This window comes from Sarcophilus harrisii, chromosome 5, assembly GCF_902635505.1.
Source record: "Sarcophilus harrisii chromosome 5, mSarHar1.11, whole genome shotgun sequence".
Classification (NCBI taxonomy): domain Eukaryota; kingdom Metazoa; phylum Chordata; class Mammalia; order Dasyuromorphia; family Dasyuridae; genus Sarcophilus; species Sarcophilus harrisii.
Genome location: NC_045430.1, coordinates 178,370,063 through 178,397,318, shown reverse-complemented (window position 1 = coordinate 178,397,318; position 27,256 = coordinate 178,370,063). Strand labels below are relative to the sequence as shown.

The 27,256-nt window shown below is 38.2% G+C and overlaps 1 protein-coding gene across 1 annotated transcript in view; it reads right to left on the bottom strand.

Moving 5' to 3' along the window:
* Positions 1-745: 745 nt before the first annotated feature.
* Positions 746-27,256, bottom strand: part of CPA2 (carboxypeptidase A2) — a 29,044-nt gene continuing 2,533 nt past the window's right edge. Inside the window, 11 exon segments of the mRNA XM_031939057.1 lie at positions 746-996; positions 6,387-6,455; positions 6,458-6,470; positions 8,466-8,665; positions 10,369-10,459; positions 13,133-13,243; positions 17,240-17,338; positions 18,667-18,768; positions 19,984-20,079; positions 20,801-20,935; positions 21,854-21,935. Coding sequence (XP_031794917.1) covers positions 809-996; positions 6,387-6,455; positions 6,458-6,470; positions 8,466-8,665; positions 10,369-10,459; positions 13,133-13,243; positions 17,240-17,338; positions 18,667-18,768; positions 19,984-20,079; positions 20,801-20,935; positions 21,854-21,935 — 1,186 coding nt within the window. The 3' untranslated portion in view covers positions 746-808.

Here is a 27,256-nt window from a genome sequence, read left to right as displayed (position 1 = left end):
AATTCTCTCATTTCTATCTTGCCACAGTTTCTCCAGCATTACAGAGGAAGGAAGAGGGAGAGAAGGTAGATTTTGGTTAATTGAAAAAAATTAGAATAAACTGTCTTGAATAACACCCCCCCCCAGTATTTTTAATGATTTCTCCCCTTTCTAATCTTCTTATGCATTACTCCCTTCAGAGCACTGTACTATCCTGCTCTTCTTTTCCTGATACGCAAAACCCTTTTCCTGACAATCCCTCACGCCTGGACTTCATTTCCCACTTTACATTTCCTCCCTCCTCTTTGGAATCCCTGTTTCCTGCAAAATGAAACTCAAACATTTTCTGATCCCCCCAGCTACTAGGAAGCCCTTTCCCAAAGCAACCTTGTATTTATTTTACATTTAACTTGCATATGTGATTCATAAACATATATGTGCACATCTTCTCCCATTAGAGTGCAAACTTCTCGAGGAAGGGGTCTGTTTCTTCACACACAATGCTCAGCACTGCTTCTGGCACATAATAATCACCCTTTGCCAATATGTGTTTTTCCCCCAATCAAAAAGGCAAGTTAAGGGAAGGGACTGTTTTTATTAGTTTCTTTTTGTCTCTATATCCCCAGTGCCTGACACAGAGCAGCATTTAATAAATTCTTGTTGAATGAATGAATAATGAAATGAATTCTGATATCATACCACAGAACAAGGAAGTAAATCTTCACATAAAATATTAGACTTTGAAGAGGAAATGATGAGACCAAAATCTGGCTTTAAAATGAGGCTTTAATCATGGGGACTTGTTTAGTCATCTTAAAGTTCCAGAGAGCTAGTAGGGATGGTCTCGGACATATTCCATGATCGTCTTCAGACCCAACCATGTCTCCTCCGCAGTGGGAAGAATCTGACTGGCTGGCAAAAGGAAGCCATGGCGACCGGTGTCTCTCAGTTCAAAAGCAAAGGAATACTTGATGCCATAATCATAGGCCCAGTCAATGCTTCCTCCGCTGGCCTGGTCTGAAAGACAAAAGAGAAAAATAACTATCTGGGATACCCTCTCCAAGAATTGTGCTGTTCCAAAGCAACAAGCACTCATGAGGGATTCAGCCTATGTAAGGTGTGTCAGCTAAGGGTACGGACCAGCAATCCAAAGGCTCATCTACCTGAGGATAAATCCAGCCTCTGACACTCACTAGCTGAGTTATCCTGGGAAAGTCACTTCACCCTGTGTGCCTCAGTTTCCTCATCTGTAAAATGAGCGTGAAAAGGAAATGGTAAATCACTTCACTATCTTTGTCAAGAAAATCCCAGATGGTGTCACAGAGAGGAAGACACAACTGAAAAACAGTTGAATTAAATGTGTGAAGCTTGAGGTAGGTGCTGGAGAATAAAGAAAGAACTCAAGGAGCTTGCCTTCTCCTAAAACCTTGTTGTATTAAATATCAGTGTTCATTAAGACCAATCAGATCTCTTCCTCTCCCCCTCATCTCTTTTTTATACACAGCTTTAATCAATAGGGATATTGGTTAGTCTTCAGTCACTGCTACATGATGACACGGAAAAGAACTATTAAAAGTAAGAAGGGCTCCATACCAGTCCAAGTGTTTTCTTGTCATGTGCAGTTTCTCTGTTCTATTCTCAGGAGTCTCTGATTATTCTCACCTGGCTTTTCTCATAACCTTGAACAGCACTGCTTACTAACTTTTATACTTCTCTGACACTGAGCAATGTATTTTTTGTGGATGCTAGAAATTATAAAAGAAAGAGAACATCTGATTTCTAAATCAGTTTTTAAAAACTTGCTATGGAGAGGGAGAAACTGGACATAATAAGCAAGTACTTTATATGTAAATACAAATAACAAGTATGTATCACCTACATAAAGAATTTTAGTCTTACAATTATATGTGTTCATTCGTTCAACAAACATGTATAAGTCAATTATTATGAGAACTTACAGAAAAAAATAAATATAGCATAATCCCTTCCTTCAAGGAATCTTCTATATAATATGGCAAAGGGGTTATTATAATACTCCAGGACAATTGGAGTAAAATAGATTTAATATGGGAAGGCTGCCTACAGTGTTCAAGCTGAGACTGTTAAGCAATAAAAATCTAAGGGCACATCCTTGAAGGAAACAGGTAAAAGACACTGGCTCAATGCTGGAAAATGATCCAATATGAGATAAGTAGAGAAGTTAAGCTGCAGCCATCGAGTATCTCCAGGGCTGATGAAGACATGTGTTGGAAAGGGGGAAGATTACGGGTTAGTTTTGTAAATTCATTGCAAAGAGGCGATTAATTTGTTGTATTTTGTCTTGACTATCCATAGCAGATAGTGTGATCCTGGGTGAATAATAAACATTCAATAAATACTGGTTTTTTAATCTATTCATTAAAATTACCCATCTTTGGCATTTCTGGGACCTTGTTCCAGGACAAGGTTATTTTATAATCATTTCCACCAAGGACCTGGATTCTAAAAAAAAATTGAGCAGAAGGTACCACATGACATACATCAAATTACAAAAATGATAAAACATAAAAATGGTCAATGTTGGGGGATTAGATTTGGTATAGCCATAAATAGGTACAATCAGTATAGAAACAATTTGGAAAGTAACTGAACGATCCATACTATTATTTAGCCAGTGATCTTACTACTAATCATATACACCCAATAAGACCAAAGAGAGGAAGAAAGATTCCATCTAGACTAAAATATGAAGGGCTAGGCTTTTGGCAGCATCAAGAAAGTAAGTTTGGGAATGGCTAAGCAAACTGGGATGTGTGAATGATTACATAGAAACAAATAAGTAAAATGAAGAATTCAGAAAAGCATGGGAAGATTTGTATGTGATGATGCAGAGGAAAGAAAGCAGAACTATAAACAATTAGCTACAATAAGGTAAACCAAGATATCCAGGACCCTCAGAATCATCCAGTTCAACCCCCTAATTTTTTAGATGAGGAAACTGACATAGGAATAGGATCTGTGATTTCAATGGTATAGATATTTCCCTCTACCTATCCACTCCTATATAATTTATTGTTTTAAAGGGATGCCTAGAGAATTGAATGTTGTAATATACCTAGGGTACATAGCCAGTAAGTGTTGGAATGGGGGAAGACTTGAACCAGTTCTTTTTGCCTTTGAGAATGGCTCTCTATCCCCTTGACACCACAATTGCCTACCCCTAGGGAATGTCTAAACAACAACAGCATTAAAAGGAAGCTGGGCTCAGAACAAATTCAACAATCATTCATGGTCCCAAAGTACATGATGAAACATACTTGTCTCTTCTAACAGACAGGTGGGAGACTCTAGGTATATAGGGAGACATCTGGTGTTACAGTTTATCCTTATCAGTTTTCCTTCATTGTTTCTCTTTGTTACTAGTATGGGACTTATATGAAGAGAAAATATAGTATAACTGGGGTGCAAAAAATAAAACACTGATAAAACTTCAAAAAAGAAAAATCAAGACCCTATCAGAAAATATTTAGAATACAGACAAGGGTCAAGAGTGCTTATATGGCTCCCAAAAGCTGAATAAACACCTATCAAGGATGCCATAGACAAGAGATTCATGCATTGGATAGGGAGTGAGATCAATTACTTTCTAAGGCTCCCTACTGCCAGTAGGAGAAAACGAAAAACTTCTTAGCTTAATCCCCCCCATGTCTGCTTCCAACCTACTCTTCCAGTCTTCTTGTTGAGTCATTTCAAACATGCCCAACTATCCATAACACCACTTGGGTTTGTTTTTTTGTTTTTGTTTTTGGCAAAGATACTGGAATGAAGAAACAGGAAAATAGGGCTAAGGGTTTTCCCCAGGTCACACAACTTGTCTGTATCTGAGGCTGGATTTGAACTCTGGTTCTCCTGATACCAGAGCTGGTGCTTGATACAGTGTCACCTAACTAGTCCCCCTGCCAAGTCTTACACTTTAGTCTATTTCAAATACTCTAGAGTTCCAGCCAAAGCGAACAGTCAATTGTTCTCAACTTCATTCTTCACTATTTATTACCTCTATACCTGAAATATATTCCCTTTATGTGTTAAAATCTTTCTCTTCCTTCAGAGTCCATCTCAAGAGTCATGTCCCTTATAAACACTTCCTTGATTTCATCAGTTAAAAACAATCATTTTAAATTTTATTCCAAAACTTTGTCTCTTGTGTCTTTAGTACATTCTATCTGATACCATACTTGTTTGTGTGAATACCATCATTATTAGATCTTAAGTACTCTCTGTTAGAGACTAAGTTCTTCTCCTCACTTATCACTCTCACCTTCATCTTTAGATATCTAGTCCCTAACACAATAGTTTGGAAATAGGAAATGATAAATGTTTGTTGATTTGAATGACTTTTAAGGTTCCTTTTAACTGTAAAATAATGGTTCTTTGAAAGAACCCAAGAAATTGTTCATTGATAAAGCACCTATTAGTTTAATTACTGGTGCCGTTGCTAGTTGGGAACACAGCACCTAGGAATGTTTTACTCGCCACAGAAATGTAATCACTTTTGGGGTGGAGTAGAACAGGAGTTCTATCCCTCTACAGGAGAGCATCAGAGCATCATAGGACAGGAAGCAAGGTAGGTGATTTCATTGACACAAATATGCAAAATGTGGTGATTACTCAAGTTGAAATGAAGCCAGGAAAATGGAGTCAACTCTAGCTAGGTAATGCAATGAGAACACATCTGAGATTCAAACTAAGAAGAGGATACTTAAGTTGAATGAGCTCACAACAGTCTAGTATAGGAGTGAAAAAATGCTACCTTATTCATACCATCTGGTCATTTTTTAAACCTGTCATGGAGAAACTTTGAGAAGCTAACCAGATTCACCCCAACAGGACTATACTTAAGAAATGTAACTTATTTGTAAACGAGTACAGAGCCAAAAATGATAAGAGCTAGTTTCTCAATTGGCAACGCCAGCAGATCTGGTCATGTTACCCGGGTTTGCATCCCAGCTACTTATGTACTAGTCAAATCCTATATTCCACAATTGGAGATCTCTGCCCCTCGATCACAATAGTTAGGGCTCCAGAAGAGAATACTGTGTCTGTTCTTTATCCTTATAATCCCTTGAGGAATAGGAAGGTGGTAAAGGATGCTGGCAGTGTGATTGAAGGCCCATCCCTTCTTCCTTGGATTCTCACTTTGAACAGAATGATGTCTCCGATGCTTAAAAAATATTTGAAGAGAAACACAATCTTAGTGACCATGAGAAGAAGACCAATTTCCCTCTTTTTACTGAGTGGTCCCAGAAAGTGCATGTGGTAACAGGACCAACTCTGATATTCCCCTAGAAAAATCCACTCACTTGGTCAAGCTCTAAGAAATGCTTTTTAAGGAAAGTCATTGGACCTGTGGTACTGAAACATTCTGTGAGCATTCCCAGTAGGATAACCGATTCTCTATTTTGCTTGCAAAAAAGAGAACATTTCTTGGAGATTTTAAAACAGAACCAGAAGGAGCCATACAGATTCTCCAGTAAACATGGGAGTCCCTGTTGCCTTCCCCATGCCTGGATGAGCACAGGAGACCTCTAGGAGTACAAGGGACTTCTCAAAGTTCCCAAGTTCCTTTATATCCCACCTTCTCCACAATCAGTAAAGTCAAATGACTGTCATATGGCATAACTATTAAGCCATCTGGGTCAGCTTTTAACAGGGAGACCTTTCGTCATGGACACAGGATCCAGACATTTAGCAGTCATCAACCTCATTATCAAGGAAGAACAAATTTAATACAATAACAAAGCCTGAGTTAGAGTGTTGGTTGAATCACATTTGTACCAATGGAAAGCTCTACAGAGCAACAGGCCAAAAGGTGACTGTTTTTTCCATCTAGTGGCAAGTTGGTGTTGATGTCTAAACATGGAAACGCACTGGGGTCCCTAATACTGGAGACCTTCTAATGGAAGCTAGATAATCATTTGTTAAGGACACAATGCAGAAGATTCCTACTTTAGATTTAGATTAGAGATGGCAAACTTGACTTCCACAAAACTATAGAACCAGAACTGGATTGAGACATGTTTAACAAAATAAATAAAAATGCAATATTACATAAACAATATTCATTTGTGGTTTTATAAATCAATATGTGGCCCACTGGGCTCCATTTCTATTTCTGTTTCTCGCCATTGGGCTTAAATGGCTTTTGTGATCCCTTCTATCCATGAGATTCTCTGACAAGTGTGCTGCAGAATACACCCTCTCCAATTTCTGGGAATATCTTTGTCCCAGCCACCATTCAGCTCAGAGAGAAGTTCTGTCATGGTTGAGGTGTAAATAACAGCACTGGGTTTTCACAAGTTGAAGGGGAAATCCCTTTTATTTTAAGAGCCTAAGACCACAGCAAACCTCCAAGCCCATAAAATACTTACAGATGACAGAGCAGATTGGTCCCACTTTGTACTGGGTGCCATAAAGGGAGGTCAAATTCTCAGAAGCTTTTGGGCCACTTGATTCTAAAGTGAGAGAAACAGAGAAAAGTTCTTGGAGCTCCATAATTCTTGCTTGATATCCCATGGTTTTCCCTTTCAAAGAATGGGTATTCTGGTTAATTGGCTTCCTGGGTAAAAGAAGAGCTATTTGGATTTTGACTCTTGCTGTTGAAAATCTTTCTTAAAATGCTATTAAATTTATCTGCTGAATCTTCTCCTGTGCTCTAAATACATCCTCCCTGGTGTCATATTCATTTTTATAAGTGCTGTCATTATTAGATTATAAATTCCAGGAGAGCAGGACTGTACCTTTTCTCCCACCCCCATCTTTGAATCCTTAGTTCCTAATTAAGCTTAGGAGCAGCTAGGGGGTGCCATATTGCATAGAGTACCAGGCTTTGGGTCAGGAAGACTCATCTTCCAGAGTTCATATCTGGGCAAGTCACTTAACTTAATTTGCCTCAGTTGAGCTCAAGAAGAAAATGACCAACTACTTCAGTATGTCTGCCAAAAAAAAACCCTAAGTAAGGTCAAGAGTCAAGACATAACTGAGTGAAAAAGCCTAGTACAGCCAAGATAATTGACTCTTTCTGTGACGTCTGGGGATGATTTTTTACCAGTTCCCACTGTACAGAGAGATACATAAAGAAGGTATAAGAGATTAGATTGAATGAGACTCCAAAACAAACACTGACAGTTCAGGTGTATGTGTGTGTGCGCTTCATCTTAAAAATAAAACTGTATTTTGGCTCAAATACTTATGAATCAACCTTTCCCTAGAAATTGTTGATGGCAAAAAATTCTAATTTAACTAAGGATTTTAAATGTTTGCTTATAATTGTAGTTACAAGTTTATATTTAATAGCACACTTTCCAAATGTCTTTACATATTATCTTACTTGGTTGTAACAATGATCTTATAAAAGAAGTAGTGAATATGTTATTGGTCTCATTTTTTCAAACAAAGAAAATGAGTCACAAAGCCAAAATCACACAACCAGTAAATAGCAAAGCTAAGACTCAATCTCAGATTTGAATTGAGATTTTGCTCAACCTGCTTTCCCCATCCCCTAAATCTGACCAATGAGGAGCACTACAAACTCTCAGGACTACCCTATTGGCTAGATCCCAACACAGAGGATCAACTATAGGTCACATAAAAGGATTATCTATTTTGTACTCCAAAGCAGCTGGCAGTGACCCTTCAAACAGTTAAAGTTGAATTCTGACAGTTAAATAAGTTAAAACAATTGGTGTGCCCTATTCTGTACCATGTCCTTAAAAGAGATATTTTGTAAAGAATATTTGCCAAATAGTATGAAAATTAAAATTTTTGTTGTTAAATTGCTTCAGTCATGACCAACTCTTCCTGACCCCATTTGGAGTTTTCTTAGCAAAGATACAGGAGTTGTTTATCTTTTCCATCTCCAGCTCATCTTTCATATGGGGAAACTGAGGCAAACACAGTTCAGTGACTTTCCGAGAGTGACAAAGATATTGAGAGTGATGAGGCCTTGGTGCAGCTAGTTGGTGCAGTGGATAGTGCACCAGCCCTGAAATCAGGAGGACCTGAGTTCCAATCTGCTCTCAAATTTGCCCTAGCTGGGTGACTCTGGGCAAGTCAGTTAACCCCAAGTGCCTCTGGAGGTGGGGGGAGGGGCGCAGAGAAGAGTCTTGAGGCCAGATTTGAATTCAGGAAGACAAATTTGTGCCTCCAGCCCAGGCACTGTACTATTGAGCAATCCCAAAAATAATATATGTTCACATAATTTTCTTTTTACTTTTAAGAACGCTTTGTTTTTCATTTTAAAAGCATCCTTCATTGACCTTAAGTTGAGGTCACATTTCCAAGTACACTTGATGTGTGAAAGAAGAAAAGAAGCACAATGGGCCTTTCCAACTGGGACCTTCAGGTTGGAAAAGTGGGTGTTGTCATCTTATCTCAAATTTGAAATGCAAATAATAGAAGCAAAACAACCAAGAAAATATCAATAATTCTGGGAAGAGCAAATGACTCACCAGCTCATCAAAATCTTTCGACTTGCTGCATTTATACCCGTAGGGGAACATGAGCAGCTGGGAGTAGCTGTGGAGGGTGATGAAGGCTTTGATGTTTCCATGGCTCTTAATGAAGTCCACAATGGATTTCACTTCAACTTCTGAGTTGGCACTAGGTCCATGGTATGAGTCAGAGCAGCGATTGTCACTGGCTCCAGGTCCTGTGGATGATTAAAAGATATTCAAAGGAAAACACAATTCCAAAGAGATAATGGGGTCATTAAAGTCTATCTCAGAGGACAGAATCATCAGTTCTAAGAGGGCGGGGCTCAGAAACCATCTAAAGGAAAGTATCGGGAAATAGACCTGGACAGCCTTTGTGAGGCAGCTAGGTGGCACAGTGGACAGAACGTCTGTCTTTGTTGCCCTCCCCAGACACCTTGCCAATCCAATCCAACAAGTATTCATTAAACAATTATAACATGTAAGGCTGGACACTAAGGTGACATAGGAACAGGCCATGGAGTCAAGAATATTCAAAATCCAGGACTCAGACACCTACTAGCTGTGGAACTCTGAGAAAGTCACCCAATCCATTTGCCTCAGTTTTCTTATTTATAAAATGAGTTAGAGAGGGAAATGGCAAACCACTTCAGGATTTTTGCCAAGACAAGTCCAAATGGGGTCTGGAAGAGCCAAATACAAGTGGAAAACTATTAAATAACAAAATAACACTCCTATTTGTAGTGCAACAGAGAAAACTACTGAATTAACTCAAACTCTTTCCATGGAAATTAGGAGGGAATTTTGCCCATAAGTCACAAAGTCATAGAAAAATCATGAAGATCCCAAAGTCATCTTTAAAGTCATAGGGGCAACCATAAGATTCTGGAGGACCCAAAACCTGGAAGGTCTGTAATTCAAGCCTACAAGGAGGACTTACTGATTATTACCCTGGTGGAACCTAGGATTCTGAAGGATATTAGGGGAAAGAAGTGAATCTGTTCTCTCTTCACCTTTAGGATAGTGAAAGAGTACAGAGAAACAAACACAACCTCTGTTCCTTTTCTCATTTTAAGCTTGTTAGGTTGTGCAATATTTTGGACAAAATGTGACATTGTGAACAATGTATTTGGTATCTGGCATTTGTCTTGACATGATAAGGAATCTGTGAAATGAGAAGGTTGATTTAAACCTCGAAAGTCCCTCCAGCTCTAAAATTCAGTAAATTGATGCATTTGTCTTATGTATTTGCCCTTTTTTGGTCTTGTCATACCTATCATTGAACTTTAAGAAGCCATGAACATAAGGTGAACAGGATTTGGAAAGGGAATTAAATTTAATTTCAAGTGCCAGTTTGCAAATAAAATTATGTCAAAATTGTAAAAACTTTATAACATTCAGGAAAAAGAAAGACATCTATGCAAGGTCATAACTTTTGCTATCATACTCTTTCTCATCCATGGCTCCTCCAGGACTCAGTCTATGGGCCAAAGTCAACAATTCCAGAAGAAAGAAGCTCTTGGGAGCTGAAGAGGGCTTCCTCCGACTATATAACTTGGAACTGAAAAGTACTAGAGAGACCATACAATCCAATGGCACTTATTTTACCCAAGAAAAAAATTGAGATCCAGAGTGGACAAGGGATCCTCCCAAAGTCCCACAAATACTAAGTGAGAGAAATTGGATTCAAATTCAGGCTCTCTTTCTCCAAATCCAAGCTTGACCATGAGAAAAGCATGGCATACAACTGTGTCTCATTCTTAGCCCAACAAAAAGAGTTCATGGCACCTAAGTAGGAAGCTTACTCAGGACTTTTTGAATTTATTTGTTGGTTTGGGTTATTTTTTTTAAGATAGATTGTTATAAAAAAAAAAAAGAGGGAGAAAAAAAAAAACTTGTACTCTGGGATCAAGTTTCCCACCTCCAAAGCCTGCATCCCAGTTGCGGTTTGGATCAACACCAATGCAGATGCTTCCAGAAACCTTAGACCGAGTCTTCCTCCACATGCGATTCTAAGAAACCCAAACAACAGAGCATTAGAGAAAAACACAAGAAACAGTACAAGCAGAAGAAGCTTCCCTTGGAACTTCCTTAGTTTCTCTCTACTTGTGGCCCAGGAAGTACATGTAAGTACCTGTGGCCATGGAGAAAGAGATGTCTGTTTGCAGAAATACTTATGCCAGTCATCTAATCTTTCTCTTTTATGTTGCCCAGCCAAGATGACAGGTTAAAAAAAAAAAGCCTATCTCTTTAAACAACCTACAGACAACAGGTCTACAGCTTTGACATTTTTGGTTTTTTGGTCTTGGATGAAGAGTCATTGTGTAGTGAACATGTTTCTCAGTATGATATAGAAAAAAGATAATTTTCTAATGTCTCCTAAACCTTATTTCACCATTTGGGGGCCTAACTTTGGCATGTGACACAGTTTTACTTGTCTACTAGCCACTTGGCTAAAACCTCCCAAGCTCTCCCCTTCCTTGACTGTGTATTCTGATTGGCCACCATCATGGGCGCAGGGCCAGCAGTGCCAGGGTCACAAAACTGGGGCATTGAGGGGGCATCTGGACATAAGGCCTAAAGTGGCTCCAGTGTTCAAGGGAAAAAGGCCCCAGAAAAAAACTTTTATATTGCGTATATTGAAACCTCTACCCAGTGGAGCAATCACTAGCAGGCCTTGGGCTGCCTGCCTGACTCCCAGTCTTGGCTGAAGACCGAGAGCTCCCTCCTGGTCACTCAGACATCATTTTAGCCCTGAGGGGGACTCCCGGGGCTCTGCCCTCTCTCCTCCCCAGCGAGGTTTGGCTGCTGCCGCTCTCATCGCCCAGGAAGCACCGCTGCCCACCCACTGACCTCTGGGGCCGGGTCAACATGACTAATCATTGTTGCTTTTTCGTGTACTTATGTATTTATTTTTTAATTATTTATGACTCCTGAAGTCATCTCTTCTTGACAGACTCCAAAGGAACCGGCCCGACGGGCTCCGAGTCTAGCCGGGGCCACGGGTGGCTCCCCTTAGTGGGTGACTGAGAGTCCTGACCACTGCACCCTCATGGACAGGGCGGCCCGGCCGCCTCAGCGCTCCCTCCCACCCTCCCGGTCGGAAGAGCCCAGGCCCCGAAGCTGCAGGGCTAGCACTTCTGCGCCCCATCTTCCCTCCAGTCACTCAGCCAGCCAACTGCGCCCACTCCCGATCAACGTGGCGCTGGGAGGCAGGCAGCCAAAGCACAGGCTTGCCTGGTGCCCCTTGGGATTCAGCCAGACGGATAAACTCTGAGCGGGACCGGGACTGGGACCCCCGGCGCTCGTTCCGTATCCCGGTGACCCCGGGATTCGGGACAAAAAAGCCCGCTACGGCCCTCCGCCTCATGCTGCAGCCACAGGAGACTCCCTCCTGCCTAGATGGACGGGCGTGACTAGGAACCGGCTCCTGCTCTAAGAACCCGGCACCTCAGCTCCAGCTGCTCAGTCTTTCCTGCGGCCTCCAGGCTGCCTCCCCTCCCGGCGGGGAGAGTGACTATATCTTGCCACGGTGCGGGGTGCTTTGGGGAGCAACTTTCAGAGGGCAGTGGTAATGGCCTTAGAAAGGGTCGCGACAGGGGCAGCTGGACGGCACAGTGAGTAGAGTCAGGAGGTTTTTTTGGTCTTGGATGAAGAGTCATTGTTCAAATCCTACCTCAGACACTTAACCCGTCCTAGCTGTCTGACAATGAACAAGTCACTTAACCCCAATGCCTCAGCCAAAAAAAAAAAAAAAAAAAAGGACCGTGCCTGCACACTTTGACAGAGCCATGACTTCATTGATCTGAATTCCCCTTCCCTCCAGTGTAAATCACTTCCCCTCCTCTTCTTCTCAGCTGCTGCCTTTAATATCCCAGGTGTTCCAACATATCAGCTGATTCATTTGTAGAGAACTCCCAGGAAGCTAGAGATTTATCCCCTCCTCCTAAGATTAATCAAGGCTGCATTTAAGTTTGAAATCATGAGAAAACAAGGTCCTGCCACAATCACTGGGGCACTGTGAACTTTACATAAGATTAAGTTTCCAGATACTGACATTATGCTTCAGAGAGTTAGATCATAGAAAACAGAATACAGGGTTGGTCACAGAACAATGTCTTTCATAAAAACAAAAGGTTTTCAGATGTATAAGCAGTCTGATTTCTTGTAACAAATGGCTCTGTTGAATTATCAGCAACCCCTTATTTTCAACCGCCACCAGCCCTTTTGTGTTGTGCTGGTCACAACATTCATTGACCTCTTGTTTCTCATTCTTGCTATATGACTGACCCAACTCCTTTCCTGATTTACTACCTTATTATATCACCTGTCTGAATTCAGGCATAATTCATTTGCCAGGGGACATACTTCTTCACTTTGTTCTCATTCCTACTACTGAACCATGGAGATAATTAGAAGTTCACTCAGCTGTCCACATAAAAACCACCTTCTGGAGAGCAGTCTAAGAGGCCTGTGTGACTGAGACTACTCCTAAAGTCGTTTCCAACTGGAAAGATGAGATGATAGGCCTCTCTCTGGGTAAATCTCAGAGTGAAGGGAGCTCAGTAGACTTGGGAAAAAACAAAGACAGAAAGATCAACTTATTCCCTTTGGGTTTTTTTTAACCACACATATTTTTCTACATCCTCTAGTAATCACTGAATAATCAAAGAGGAGTTACTTACTTTGGTCCAAGAGAAGACATATCCATCTGGGTTTGTAACAGGCAAAAGGAAGATATCCATTGCATCCAAAAGGCTTGTGATTGATGGGTCCTTTCCATAATCAGAAGCGATCTAAACAGAGACAATGTGACATCAGATAATTTTCCAGGAATCCAGAGATATGATGTTCCTGAGCCATGGCATAGCTGGTGCAGTGGATAGAGCACTGGCCCTGAAGTCAGGAGGATCCAATCTGGTCTCAGACACTTCCTAGCTGGCTGACCCTGGGCAAGTCACTCAACCCCAATTGCCTCAGGAAAAAAAAAAGTAGTTCTTTGCTTATGGATTAAGATAAACAATGGAGAAAGCTATGATGATTCTCAAAATGTGAGCCCAGCTATCCTTGTTGTGATTGAAGGTTCTCTAAATATTCTGTTGTCTGATCTTATATAGAATGTTTATTATAAATGTTTAATATAATTGCATGTATATAACCTATAGCATGTATAACTGTGCCATCTTGTGGAAGGAGGAGGAGAAAGAAAGAGAAAAATTTGGAACTTAAAATCTTATTTTAAAAATCAGTGTTAAAAACTGTCTTTACACTTAGTAAAATACTATTTACTACAAAAAATATTTATCATAAAATGTTTTATATATATATATATGTATATTTTGGGTTTGCTCTGAATTATTTATATATTTATAATTTAATTTTAAAAATAGATATCTATTATAATTTAATTTAAAAATAGATATCTGTTGACCAGGTGTAAATGACTTTCTTATTCTCAGTAGTACAATCATACACACCTACTCTGAAGAAGGTATGATGAAAAATCCTATCCAAATCCAGAAAAGGAACTGATCAAGTCTGAATATAAATCGAAGCATTCTTTATTTCTCTCTCTCTCTCTCTCTCTCTTTCTCTCTCTCTCTCTCTCTCTCTCTCTCTCTCTCTCTCTCTCTGTCTCTTTCTCTCTCTTCTTGAGACTTTTTATTTTCATTAGGGTGGGAGATTTATATTTTTTTCCACAACTTAACTTTCATGGAAATGTTTTGCATAACTCTACATGTGGTTTCTTAATTGTGGGTGGGGATAAGGAAGAGAACCTAGAACTCAAAAATCTTAAAATGAAATTTTTAAAAATTTTGAATGTAACTGGGGGGAAATATTAAATAAATTACAACAAACAAAACAAAAACAAACCTGTGCATACTCTTTGACCCAGCAGGGCCACTATCGATCATGAAAAAGGGGAAAGGACCTACAAAAATGTTTATAGCAGTCCTTTTTGTGGCAGCAAAGAATTAGAAAATGATTAGATGGCCATCGATGGGGGAATTGCTGAATAAGTTGTGGTATATGAAGGTAAAGAAAAGTTAAGGAATATGAAGGTAACTGCTATGTAAAAATGATGAATAACTAATTTTAGAAAGGCCTGGAAAGATTTACATGAACTGATGCTGAGGGAAGCAAGCAGAATCAGGAATACATCGTACACAATAACAGCAAGATTGTGCAATGATCAACTATGAAAGACTTGTTCTTCTCAATGGTTCAGTGATCCAAGACAATCCCAATAGGCTTTGGATAGAAAATGCTCTCTGCATACAGAAAAAGAACTGGTCATGCAACCTCTGCTTAAAGAACTCCAGGATTAGGAATTTACTGGCCAATAAAGCATAGCATTCCAAGACCAGCTTTAAAAGGAAATTCTATCAACCGAATGATCAATCATGATTCAGAGATCCCATGATGAAACATTCTATCTTCCTTTTGACCAAGAGATAATAAATTCAAAATACAGATTGAGATATGTATTTTCCAGACATGGCCAACTCGTTTTGCTTGACTATGTATGTTTGTTAAATTTTCTTTTTCTTTTCGTTCTTTAGGGGATAAGAGGCAGGAGCTGGGGAAAGAGACTTGTTAATTTAAAAATACACTAAAAATAAAGTCAAAAAAAATTGGTAGAAAGTTCCTTAACTGAACCTGAATCTTTCTCCATCTTCTCATAAAGTTCCATTCATTAATCCTAGTTTTGTCTTCTGCGGCCAAATAGACCCTCAACTTCCTCCAATGTGACAACACAAGCTTTATTAATTCTGGAGAAATTTTCTGCACTATAAAGTAACTAAGATCATTGGCTCCCCATTCTAATGGCCCCAAGGACCAAAAGAATCTGAGAATTCTTTTTTTGCTTTAGGGAACAATCAACTCCAAACAAGAGAGCTTTTTTACAAGACTTCCCATTCACATCAATTGAACTATACACATAGAATCACAGACTTTAGAGTTGAAAGGGACCTCGATCCAGTCTGATCCATATCTGAACAATATTCCTGACTAATAGTCATCCAGCCTCTGTCTTAAAACCACATGTTCCTTACATGCAGAGCCTGTTGTCTTGCACAGATTCCAGTTAAGAGATTCCATTTGCTTATTTACATGCCATTACATTGCAATTGTAGATATATTGCACAAAAAGCCTCTTCACTTGTAGTCATTAGCCATTTTGAATTGTTTAAGAGCTGTTTTGTACCACTCCAAAGGGTAACTACATTTTAATTGTGCTGGGAGTGGAAGGCCTGGGAGGAAGGAGAAGCCAGCTCCCAGAATCTATACCGATGATCCCACTTATGAACACAGAGTTAATGGAGAAGCATTTCTTTTTAACATTCTGAGTATGGTGTGTCATCTCAGAATTACTTAAGAAATACTGTAGTAGGTCAAATCCAAGCCAAGGCTCTGTTTTGACCAGTGACAGCTTGTTGTGTGGGAGGTTCTGTGAAGTAGGTAGAAAAAGCTGTCTTTTTATTGTTCCAACCTGTAATTTCATTGGTTTATATAGAACTTCCAGGAAGGAAATTCCCTCTAACTAATGTAGCTTAGACTGTTCTGTAGCTTAGAGAATTGCCTGAAACCCTGAGAACCTCAGTGACTTGCCAAGGATCACAGTGGAGACAATAATGGGTAAGGGACAAAGCTTGAACCTCTCAAGGTCTTCCTGATTCTTGGGCAAGGCTAGTATAAGTGTTGAGTCCACAGCACCATGGAGTGTGACAATTTGTCATCCTCCTGTCATCTGGAGCATACCATAAAAGTGGATTTACATTGTATGATGCCAAAATTTTTATTTTATCTGAAAATTAACTTCTTAAAGCTTCAGTTTCAGTATTCATGCTAGCATTCCAGGAGTTAATGGACAATGCAATCCATTCTGACCCCTAGTGATTTTTACCAATGGAAAACCACTCTCCAGTATCTTTGCCAAGAAAACCTCATGTAAGGTCACAGAGAATCAGACCCAAGTGAAATGACTGAACAATAATAACAACCAATGTTGAGCAAGTCACTTCACTCACAGTTTTACCATCTTTAAAATGAGAGGAGTGGACTACATGATTGCTAAGGTCAGTTCCACATCTCATGGTAATACATTAATTGCCCTTCTCCAGCCCTCTCTTTTTTAAGGCAAAGTAACCAGATATGCACATGGGTTTCTAGGTGCAAATACAACTCTAACCGGACATGTTATAGAAACAACAGCAAAAAAGAGACTATTGGATGGATTATAGATATGCCAGATCTGGATTATTTTTTTAAATGAATGATTCAACTGAGATGGACTTGGTTCTGTTTAACAATGAAGTGATGATCCAGGGTGATTCCAACAGTTTTTTGATGAAGAAAGCCATTTGCATCCAGAGAGAGTACTATGGGGCCAGAATGTGGATCACAACTACGTATTTACACTTTTCTGTTGTTGTTTGCTTTCTTCTTTTTTTCTTTTTCATTTTTCTCCCTATTGATATGATTTCTCTTGTGCAGCATGATAAATGTGAAAATATGTTTGGAAGAATTGCACATGTCTAATCTATACTGGATTTGGATTATATGGCTGCCTAGGAAATGGGGGAAGTAGGGGGAGGAGAAAAATTTGAAACACAAGGGTGAATGTTGAAAACTATCTTTAAATACATTTTGAAAAATAAAAAGCTTTTATTATAAAAAATCATGGTCTGTCTCTCTATATTTAAACCAATATGACTACTTTTACTACACATGTGGAGGAGTCAGATGTGAACCTAGAAAAAAAATCTATAATTTTAGGTGAAAATCACCTTATTAGCTGTCCACAATGCTGTAGCTTGGGTAACCCATTCTCGGGCGTGGATCCCAGCATCTAACCAGATGGCAGGCTTTTTTCCTCCGGTGCTAAACTATAAAACAAAAGGTGAAGTGTGAGACCTTCCCCATCTCCACTCATTCTTTTCTTATTCCTTCTTCCTCTCCCATGACCCCCTTCCCATTCATTGTCTTTTCCCCTGTTTGTTTGTTTTAAAAGACATAGGATAAAATTTTAACTTGAACATTAATATTTCTGACAGCTCTTGACCAATTTTAAGCAATTCTATTCCCTCTTTTGTTGGCGAAAAATGTACCATTCACGCCACCATCTTACAACTTAGTCCTGGCTTTTAGGAAATCAGAACAGAGTAAAAAGGGAATTGATAGCATTTTAAAAGCTATAGAATTTATAGCATCTCCTTTGAGAGAACAACAAAACCACACTGCTCTCTGCTCCCCTGAATAGACCTCTGGTGTAAAGACCACAGTAGATTCTCACCCCACTAAACAAAGAAGCCCTAGTAAGCTCAGATCCCTTGTCACCCTCTTCAATTTCTCAGATATTGTCCCAAGCATGACTTTGACCTAGATACCAGGAAGATTTTTTTCCCCTTTCCCAATGTCCAGTCTTACTCAACCCAGTTCAAATCCACCAGGTTTTATTATTTGGCCTATCCCCTTTGATCTAGCATTCTCGAAGGACCATTCTTCTTCCCACCTTCCTTAGCAGCCATTCCCATTTTCCCTCAATAAACCTGGCTTTCTTTACTTTTTTGACTGACTTCAATCTTGTGTTTTGTTCTATCTCAGGAGCTTTCTCCCCATATCTTGTATTATACCTTGGAATCTTTAACCTCACTTACACTATATTAAGACATCTGGAGTCAGGAAGATACATCTTCATGAATTCAAATCTAGTCTCAGACACTTTCTAGCTGTGTGACCCTGAGCAAGTCACTTAACTTGGCCTCAATTTTCTCATCTATAAAATGAGCTAGAGAAGGAAATGGCAGACCACTCTAGTATCTCTGCCAAGAAAAGCCAAATGGAGTCACAAAGTTTCAGAAACTGCTGAAAAACAACTGAGTAAAATTCTTTCTCTGTGTCTGTATGATGCTATTCCCTATTTTAGGAATATTGTCTCTCTCCCTTTTCATCTATTGAATTCCTCCTCAGTTTTTAAAGGCCCATTTAAACTACTTCCTATATAAATCCTTTCCTGATCACTCTACTCTAAACTAATTCTACATCATCATTGATCTTCCTTCCCATGTCTCATATTTATAAAAAAAAAACTTTGTTTGCAACTCTTTAAAATGCACTTAAATATAATATACAATATTGCATAAAACATAGCTGCTGTTTGGAGAGGAATGAGCAATCCACTGCAAATAATAAAAACCATTTAGATTCAACTTACCTTAAGCACATTCATAGGCCGGTTTTCAAAAGAATGTCCTATTTGCAGTTTGCTCACTAGATTTGGGTACTGTTCAACAAGGTGGTCCATTTGTTGAAAAATCTGAAATTTTAAGGTACAGATAAAGCAAGATTTGTTAAATCAACTACCATTTCAACTTAGGACTATTTTCTCTTTCCCTGTCCCATTCCATCAATGCATTAATACCAAAAGCAGTTTGTATACATTAATATTTTAATTTGAGATAGTTAATAATAAACCATACAACCCATGATTCAAATCCTAGTTGAGGAAAAAGAAGCATTTTTCAACAGAAAGAAAATTGTATTTTTTTTCCTCCATGACAAGGACATATTTCTATCTTTTTTTTTTTTTTTTTTTTTTTTTGAGACAATTGGGAGTAAGTGATTTGCCCAGGGTCACACAACTAGGAACTGTCAAGTGTCCGAAGTCAGATTTGAACCCAGGTCTTCCTGACTTCAGGGCTAGTGCTCTATCCACTGTGCAATATATTTTTATGTTACCTGTTCCAGCTGGAAAACTTTCTAAAAAGGCTTTCCTACCTCCTTAAACACAAGAAACTAAGCACAATTTTAGGTAAGAATATTTTTATAAAATACAAACAATATATAGTAGAATTTTAGCTTTCTGAAGACAGGAATTTTTTTTGCTTTGTCTTTGTATCTTTGTCCATGTTTCCTTCCATGTATCTTTTCTCATGGTAAATACCGTGATTGTCAAATGGAAATAAATTACATTTTCTTGGTGACAAATTCTTGCTTCCTATCTCCATGTATTACTTTCTCTCTCTCCCATCCTTATTCCCAGACAGAACTTCCATATACCTGTTGAGAGTACCAGAGAGAGTCAGCAGATAAAGTCAGAGAAATGATAGCAGTAGGATTCCAGATTAGTGGCCTGATCCTTAGCATTTCCCTAATTTGAGGATTCATATTTTCAAATCTGATGTAAGCAAACTATTTAGATGCAAGTGTCCTTAACTTTTTTTGTATCTTGAACCTGTTTGACAGCCTAGTCAAGGCCATAGACTCCTCAGAATGATGTTTTTAAATTAATAAAAGCAAACATATAAGTTTACAAAGGAAGATAGTTATCCTAAAAATTATTATTAAAATACTTTAAAAAAAGAAAAAAGAAAAACAAAAAACAAGTTCATACATCCCAGGAAAAGGACCTTTGATAGAAACTAGAGTTTTAAGGCAGAAGTTGAGGACAGGGGCTAGTTCCTCAGAAAGCTGATTACTGAAACAAGGAAAACTATCCATTTCTTAAGATAAACAGTCTGAAAAAAATCACCTCTTCCAAGTTATGGTAGTTTCCAAAATTGAAGTTGCCTTTTATTTCTCTCGTTCGATGAAAAAGGATCTCTTCATTCTCTTTGTCCAGCAGAGTCTAGGATAAATCATTTCCATTATATTTTATTTGTGGCAATCCTTGTCATATGAGCAGAAGGAAAAAAGTGGGGACTGAAGAAAATGGACAGAAATGCTAAAGTAAAGTAAGTAACAATTCAGACCCTATTTTTCCTCTTATTGAACATACCAGCTGTAGTGCTATACATTATCTTCAAAGGATGATCAACATCAAACTACAGGTCATATTTTAATTGCAATTTTCTTGATCAGAAAACACAAGAGTTAGTCAATGGAAAGGAGAACTTAGTCTAGCAAAATTACTTTATGTAAGAAGCATCCATGATCAGTTAAGTGGTTAGCTTGCATCACAACAAAGAACTGTGTCTCTGTTGGAAGAGTCAGGTGATTTTTGTGTCCACCTTCATAAATCAAAGTTGATTCACTTTATAGCAAGGGAAAAGCAGGTAGTGCTGAAAAAAACTGAGGTCTTCATATAAATAGACATAGGGTTATAACTCCTCAGTTCTATGTACACCCAGAAAGCTTTTTTCTTATTTCCTTCATTATCTCCAGATTTCACTCATAACAGAAAGGAGGTTCCCACCTCCCATGGGATGACTGCCTATTGAAAAGGGGTCAGTCAATTGATTTTAGAACCAAGTGGGAGCTACAAAGAATAAAAGAGAATTATGAGAATGACTTTATGATTAGTTCATTTTAATCAGGCTTGAAAGAGGAAAGATCTTTGGAGTACTCACCTGCACATCTTCAATCATGATGGAATAAGGAATTTCATGGCTCTCCAAGAAAACTTTGACTGCCTGTAGACTGTAAAAGGGAACTCGAACATGTACCTTCTTCCCTGGAATGGTGAGGGACTTCCAGAAATCAAGCTATAAAAAGAAAGAACAAAATAAGCTGGGATGATCATTCCAGTGCAATGGACCTATTTTCTTTTCCCCTCATTTTGATAATCCCTTTGGTAAAGTTATAATATTATCACAGGCAGGCTGAATATTAAAATTGTCCACTTTGGCCCATTATTAAAAACTCTATGTTCTTAATATAATATTAGAAAGCCTATGATTTTTAGTAATGATTGGACATCATTATGTCCCAAAAAAATGATTCAAAACTTGTGGTTGTATTTCATAATAAAGTTATGCATCTATCAGAATGCAAACATGTTAATAATTTGTAAATAATACCTAATCAATTTTCAGAGCTTTTAGCTTTTCAAAATATTATCATATCTGTCTTCTACTGTTAGTCCCACAATAACTCTTTGACATAGGCAGGACAGGTATCATTAACCCTATTTTTTCAGATTGGATCTGTGAAGCTCCCTCTACCAATGTAAACTGATATATATATATATATATATATATATATATATATATATATAATATATAAATGAAGGCCCAGAAAATTTGCCCAAAGTCACACAGTTCATTAGAGGAAGTGCTAAGAATAGGACCTAACATTCTTGAATCACAGTCTCATTTACTTTCAATTGGAGTCCAAATTCTGAAGCACTTAATAGGGAATTAGTGTGGTGGAATGGAAGTGGATGTTAGATCTGTCATAAGAGGCCCTGGGTTCAAACCCGACTACCTATAATCTGTGTAATCTTGAGGAAGTCATTTGATTTCTTTGGGACTCAGTTTCTTTATCTGATATCCTCTAAGATCCTTTGTTAATGCTCTATTATATTTGACCAGATATATTTCCAGAAAGGGAATCGCAATCACTCTTTTTTAACGCTACATAAAATCCCCTTTGATAAACATGGATCCAACCAGAATGAATACCTGAAGGTGAGCTTCTCTTTCCAGTTGCCTCAGGTTTGTAACTTCTTCTTCATTCTTTGGTGTGATCTCAAAAACCTGGTGTCTGAAAAAGATAGAACCCCAAAGGAGGCTTTAGACACATATTGCTTTTTGTGGAGGCTTTCTCTAGTCATTCCTCAGTAGGATGAGTTTAAAGCTCCCAATCAATTATTTAATTGACAATCAACAAGTAAGAAACAATGTGCTAGGAAACCTATGGAATGAATTGGCTCTATTTCTCTATTGGGTTGCTTTAGCTGTGAGATTTACAAATATGTTATACTGGGGGTTTTTATTAGAGGAGTGAGGAAACTCAGAGCTATAGTCAATCTTCAATATTTGTGCATTTACTTTTCAAGATTATAAACATTATGGTTTTTTCTTTCTTATGTTTTTTTCCCTTTTGATCTGATTTTTCTTGCCTAGCATGATGAATATAGAAATATGTTTAGAAGAGCTGCACATGTTTAACCTATATCAAATTGCTTGCTGTCTTAGGGAGGGGAAAGAAGGGAGAGAAACAAAAGTTGGAATACAAGGCTTTGAAAAGGTGAATGTTGAAAACTATCTTTGCATATATTTGGAAAAATAAAAGACTATTTTTTAAAAAGACTCCTAGTAATAGTAATTATCACTTTCATGTGGACAACCATAAACATTTGCTGCCATGCACAAAAGAGAAAGAAACAAAAGTTTGTGCAGGACTGTGGAGAAGCTGGTAGCATAACAAGTCTTGTTCATCTCACTGTGGTATGTGCATATTTTTATTGTTTCCCTTTAAAACTCAAGTTTTCTGTTGCAGTTGTCCCTCAAACAGAGTGCAAGTCTTTTGGGCTCTAAGTCCAAGTGTATAAAGTCAATGATACAGATTAGTGAAAAAACAAAGGTGTTAAATAAACTTCATGCAGGAAAGTCTGCAAGTACTGTCACTTCAAGATTGGTGTTAATGAATCAATGATTAGGTATGCAGTACAATACCCCCCCCCCCCATTACTACCATCTGACACAATGGAAGGTAAAATTCAAGTTAAAAAAAAAGTTTTAGTTTTAAGAATTTCATTGACTGTATCATATTTATGGTACTGTGGATTTCATGTGTGATGAAAAGTGCATATTGCCCAAAATCAAATGTGGGGTTTTTGTTTATGTTGAGATATTAGCACAAAGAGAGAGAAAAGGAGAAGGAAATAGCAATCCAGTCTAGTATCTTTGCCAAGAAAACCCCATGGGATCACAAAGAATCAGACTGAAATTGTGGAACGACAACAAAAATAGCGCAAAAGGTCACTGAATTCTAGGGCATTACTAGCAAGAAGAAAGTTTGCATGTTGCCAATTTTATTTTTGTGAATGACATTTTATAGGTTATTTCCTGGTTACTATGTTAGGAAAAGTGTATGTTTTCAGAATTCATGTTTTGTTATAAAGAATTGTATGCAGAAAATTGTATTTTCAGAACTGTCAAGTGAAAGATTACAGTTTTTGGTGGTCCTAGGAACCTAACCTCCTTTTCTCATAGATTTAATATATCAACATTTGCATTTTTTACTTTTGCTCATTTTGGAGGAATGCTATCCCTGTGAAAGTTGAGGATTGATTTTATATGAAATCTGACTCAACAATTATGAGATGAAAATCTAAAGATCAAAAAATCTCCAAAATTAGAGTCAGTTTATCTGCTGGGTACACTGATTCTCAACAATACAATTATACCTAATAATCAGTAAAGCTTTCCCTCTTCCTCACAGCATGGGTAGAAAAAAAGATTAGAAAATTTCCATCAATTGAATAGCCACTTAAACAGCAAGTGATTGACATACCTCTTCTATGGTAAAATCCAGGACAATCTCTAAGCCATTCAACCCATGTGGCCAGAAAGTTGGCAAACTAGTCTTGGGAGAGTGGAGCATTTGGAGGATAAAGTCCATTCTCACTTGTGTTTCTCAATATTAATTTGAGCCTAATTTGCATATATTTCCTAATTTTTTGATTCTATTATGGTGTTTCTCCTAGTAAAATACTGCTTTCTTAGACTTACATGAACTGATGCTGAGTGAAATGAGCAGAACCAAGAGATCATTATACACTTCAACAACAATACTGTATGAGGATGTATTCTGATGGACGTGGCTGAAAAATTGTTTATTTCAAAGCTTACAGGAATCATTGGATTCCTGGCGCATGAACTAATGGACAATGTGTAAATGTGTAAATTCTCATGTTAATTCATGTTGTTTGTTACATTACTACTAGCCTGTGTTATATAGCTATGTGCTTATGTGACTATGTGTAATGCCTCCCATATTGATGGATTTATGTACACCTTGTTTCAAGTGAGCCCCTCGAGAAACCCACTAATCCGATTTGATTTTCTATTTCCTTTGGTATTTTCATCTCCCTTCCTGAGATGTCAGGGAAGGCATGATCACCTTTTTGGAGTTCTCACCTCCTTAAGAAGTCAAGGAGGTTATGATCGCCTATGTTCTAAATCAAAAGAAAAGGGGAGATGTTGGAATCTTTACAAAGTGTTAAGCCATTGGAGTTGATTTGATCTTAGAAAGAAATATTTTGGGCCAGAACTTGAAACAAGGTACTAGGTGGAACTGATATAACAATGCTTGTGTTCACACCTCTAGAGAGCTCATAAGTATCTAAGTATTCAATGGAGTTCACACGTTTGGGAGGATGTAGGGCTTAGTAGGGCTTAGTCCGAATTCACACCTTCCTTAGAGCCAGAGAGCACTCTGGGAAATAATCCAGAATCCCTCTCCCTCCAGAAGGCGGAGTTAACCTTTGGGAGCTTTTGAAGCTTGAGCTTTGTTCTTCTTGGGGGACTGACTGGAGTTAGTTACTTGAGGAGTTACTAAAAACTCTGGGAGCTCGAGAGAGATTTACTTGGAGTCGGAGAGAGCTCTTAGAACCTACAAGCCCAATCTTCGAGGCAAGAGATTCATTGCATCTTCTACCTTGGTGCTGGCTGGAGGCTGAAGAAAGCAGAGGCAGAAGCCAAGGACAAAGCTGCAAGAGCTCAAGCAGAGAGTTAGGCCTCAACTAACCCGGCTATTTTGGAAGGAGAAATAAACGTTTACACTTTTGTCAGCTGGCTGCATTTTGGAGTAATTATTTATTTCAACTGAGACTAAAGCTGCCTCCAGAAAACCTTCACACTCTTCAACAAAGAGAAGATCTAATTCAGTTCCAATTGATCAATGATGGACAGAAGCAGCTACACCCAAAGAAAGAACACTGGGAAATGAATGTAAACTGTTTGCATTTTTTGTTTTACTTCCCAGGTTATTTTTACCTTCTGAATCCAATTCTTCCTGTGCAACAAGAGAACTGTTTGGTTCTGCACATATATGTTGTATCTAAGATATACTATAGTATATTTAACATATATAAGACAGCCTGCCATCTAGGGGAGGGGGTTGAGAGAGGGAAGGGATAAATCGGAACAGAAGTGAGTGCAAGGGATAATGTTGTAAAAAATTACCCATGCATATGTACTGTCAATAAAAAGTTATAATAATTTTTAAAAACGATTAAGGGAAAAAATAAATAAAAAATAAAATACTACTTTCTTGAATGCAGATATGGCTTTGTATTTATATTCCTGATACCTACTAGCATAGTGACCTATTTGCTTAAGCCTGTGTTACATAAACATTTAATCATTAATTGAATCAGCCACAGTTATAGGAAGCAAGGGAAATAAAGAAGTGGTCAGATAGGAGGAATACCAGTAGGCAGTATTGTTGTAAAAACCCAGAGAAAAGAAAGTACTAAGAGAAGGGTGATTGACAGTGTTAAAAGGTGAATGAAAAGAAATCAAGAAGAATCAAGATTGACCAAAAAAAATCCATTAGATTTGGCCTTTTAAAGATCATTGATAACTTTGCAGAGAGGAGTCTCAGTTGAATGATAAGATTGGAACAATCTTAGCAAAGAGTTAAGAAAAAAAGTAAGAGACAATGAAGTGGAGGCAGATATCTATGGGGCAGAGAGGTGCTGGGCTGGAGTCAGAAAGACTTGGATTCAAATCCAGTCTTAGTCCCTTACTACCTCTGTGATCCTTGGCAAGTCATTTATCCACTGTTTGCCTCAGTGTCCTCATCTGTAAAATAGGTATAATAACACCCATCTCCCAGAGTTGTTGTAAGGGTCAAATGAGATAATTATAAGTATGTTAGCTATTTTTATTATCAATCATAACCCACTAGGGGGACAAACTGACTAAGTGAGGGTTTTTTGAGGATGAGGGAGTCAAGTATAACCAGGTAAAATGAATATCAAGGGCAGCAGTTGTTATGGCCACAGAATATTCGGCCTGAGGCCATTTGGGAAAGGGGATTGGATAATGTCACCTGTATTAGTAAAACTGTTACTATCTTCAGGCAAGCTACCCCACGAAATAGTACCAAGCTTCTTGGTCAAAGAATGGCAAGCCTACATCCTCGTAGATGCTTCATTTAGAAAAAAAAAAAAGAACATTGAATTCTTCCCTTTAGTTCAGAGTAGTTTATATCTCTTAACTATGTACCTTGTGGATAACTCATTTTTTCTCTCTCAAGACTAATTGTCTTATTATAATAATAAAAACACGTATCATCTCCTTGTTGTCCTGAAGAGTCCTTCATAAACTTTAAAGAACTAGATAAATGTTCACTTATTAATAATTATCATTGACTTTGTTAGGTCCAGCAACAAATATTAGAATAAGGGCTTGTCTGTTCTCAGTACCAGCCTACCTGTGTTCACTTTCCTACCTAGAATGTTGACTGACTAGAATATCTTTAAAATCCTGTGAAAAATGTGTCTTCTCCCAAGAGGAGATGAGGAAACTGAGTTCAGATTTGCCCATAGTCACATAGGTAGCTTAGTAGTGGAGTCAGGATCTGAACAGAAGCCCTTCAGCTTTGATAGCTAAGCACAGAATTACATCGAAATCTTTCTACTTCTTTACCTGATCACTCTTGAGACCAAGTTAATAATGGTCGTGACAATATTTATATATGACTTACTATATGCAAGGCCATGCTAAACACTTTGTCATTATTTACCTCATTTGATTCTCACAAAAACCCTGAGAGATAGGTACTATGATTATCCCCACTTTACAGATGGGGAAACTGAGGCAAATCATGATTTTTTTTTTTTTTTACATAACTAGTAAATGGCTGAGATCAGATTTCAATTCAGGATTTTCTGTCTCCAATCCCTGTGCTCCATACACTGTAGCATCTGGCTGCTACCTAGCACCTTGGGGTTATCGGTAAAACCTCAAGCCTGTGAAACAGAGAAAACTAATCCATCCCAACCAGGTGAGGATCAAATCCAGGACCTGATGTCATTAGCCTTATGTGCTAATCAAATTAATTCATCAGCC